This window comes from Asparagus officinalis, chromosome 7 (genome assembly GCF_001876935.1).
Source record: "Asparagus officinalis chromosome 7, Aspof.V1, whole genome shotgun sequence".
NCBI classification, from domain to species: Eukaryota; Viridiplantae; Streptophyta; class Magnoliopsida; order Asparagales; family Asparagaceae; genus Asparagus; species Asparagus officinalis.
Genome location: NC_033800.1, coordinates 12,229,485 through 12,231,610, shown reverse-complemented (window position 1 = coordinate 12,231,610; position 2,126 = coordinate 12,229,485). Strand labels below are relative to the sequence as shown.

Genomic DNA, 2,126 nt, shown 5'->3' with positions numbered 1-2,126 from the left:
ATCGTGCCTCACTAATTAACTAGAAGTGGAAATTTCCCTGAATAATGCCTTAGTGAAAATATCTAAAGCCTATCACTATTGTGTTTGTTTGATACTAATTGTGGTGTTAATTGGCGTTCTACAGTTGGAATGTGCTTAATGTGCCTAAGCATTCTTTTATCACTTAGTTGTCAGCTCATGGGAGAGTGCAGACTCTGGGAAGACTGCTTAAACATCATAATGTGCAAGATGAGGTTGGTGTCCTATGCGAGCGACATAATGGAAGCCTGGAGTATCTCTTTTTATTATGCCCAGTTTCTAAGCAAGTTCGGTCAGCTATCTTGCTATGGTTGCACATTCCTAGACCATTGATGGATTGGACAGATGAGATATCCTGGTTTTGTTCTAGAATTAGAGGGAGGTCTGCTAAATGCAAGATCGCTGGGGATAGTTTTCCTGGCACCATCTATCACCTTTGGATCAAGAGAAATGCAAGTGGTCTCAGTGTCCAAAAGTAAACCTTTCATGATTCTGTTGTTAAATCTGTACAGATTGATGTTTTAGCTAGGAGGCAGATGTTAAGGATCCCAAGCTACTGCTTAGAGCAGTTTATTAATTGTAAAGTCTTGAAATTGTACCAAGGTATTCCTGCTTTGAAGTTGTACAGAGTTCTACTGGTAATTGAAATTCTCACTTATAAAAAAATATCATCAATCTAACGCACCAAACTAACAAAAGAAATGACAATCTTACCTGACTAAGTAGTTATTCATCGATAATCCTCAACAACTTTATGAGCAACAGTATAAGTCAAAACTTTCACAAAGGAAATTGGTTGAACAGAAGCAATCATTTTCAGTTTTCCTTTTGCATGAGAACACAGCTTGACTTTGTTGTTCAATTTTAAAATATTAATGACAACACAACATCATGGACATCTTCAATCTCAGACATAGGGAGAAATAGGTTTCAAACATAAAATATGGAAATATATAGTAGGATCTCAAACATGAAGACATGTAAAATCTCAGACATGAAGATAGGTAGTAGGGTCTCAGACATGAAGACATGTAGTAGGTTCTTACTCTCAGGCATGAAGACAGCTAGAAGGAAGAAGGCCACAGTAGAACCGCAGTAGTAAATAAAAGGAAGCTGATATATATATGAGATTTTGCTAATTTCTTTTGCTTTTTTCTGTTCTGATCTGTTTTTTGTTTTTTGTAGTTTGTATTTTGTTTTTGTTTTCTTGTCTTTTCTTTTTTTCTTTTATTTGAAGCATGATATTCAATTAGATACCCATAGCAGACATTACAATGGGAGAGTTTGAAAAATGAATACAAGTGAGACTACCCTTGGGCAGGGGTTTGAAACAAAGAAAGAGTCGATTTCTAGAGTTTATTTCAACCTAGCGGACTACAAAGGTGTAGGGGCTTGTTTGAGAAGGCTTCAATTTTTTTAGGAGGGGTTTGGGTGGAAGAGTAAACAGTTTTTCTTGTTGCAGTTTTGGAGAGGTTTAGAGGAGAGGTTTGTAGGTGACAATATTGTCAAGGGAACAAAAATAGATATTTGAGCCGGCAGTCCCCCTCAGTGGTCTTGAGTTTTAGACTTAAGAAAAGAGATTCTCCAAGGTTAGGAACCTCACTCCGATATCATGTTGTACTGGAAAACATTACACAGGCTACAACCCAACAAATTTCTTCATGCAGTTTAACATTTTGACAAAACAATGTTCACTCAACTGAATTGAATGAGAACTCTATTGTCACAGCTTGATGTTAACGCACCGGAAAGAGATAAAATAAAATTAAAAACAGAGCTGCAACGCAATAAAGGAATCATATAGAAATTTATGAAGATGCGACATCACAAAAAGGAATACCTGCAACAGACGAATGAGTGCAGCTTGGAATTTCTCCATAGGAAGATTGACAAGTTGTGGAAAAACGGCAAGGACCTACCAGACAGTGGACAATCCATTATTACTTAGATATTGTGGGGAGGGGTGAGGAGGAGGGAGTGAGGGAATAACAACCTCTTCCTTTGATAGAGATGGCAATATCGGTATTAGAATTTCAGCATCCTGCAAGCAACAGAAAGAAGTAAAAAGTAAATATATGACAATAAGCTTTCATCTTAAATATGTCCTC

The 2,126-nt window shown here is 37.0% G+C and overlaps 1 protein-coding gene across 1 annotated transcript in view; it reads right to left on the bottom strand.

Moving 5' to 3' along the window:
* Nucleotides 1–2,126, bottom strand: part of LOC109850024 — a 37,593-nt gene that overhangs the window by 11,022 nt on the left and 24,445 nt on the right. Inside the window, 2 exon segments of the mRNA XM_020419920.1 lie at nt 1,859–1,933; nt 2,012–2,126. The exon segment at nt 2,012–2,126 is cut by the window's right edge and continues 83 nt beyond it. Coding sequence (XP_020275509.1) covers nt 1,859–1,933; nt 2,012–2,126 — 190 coding nt within the window.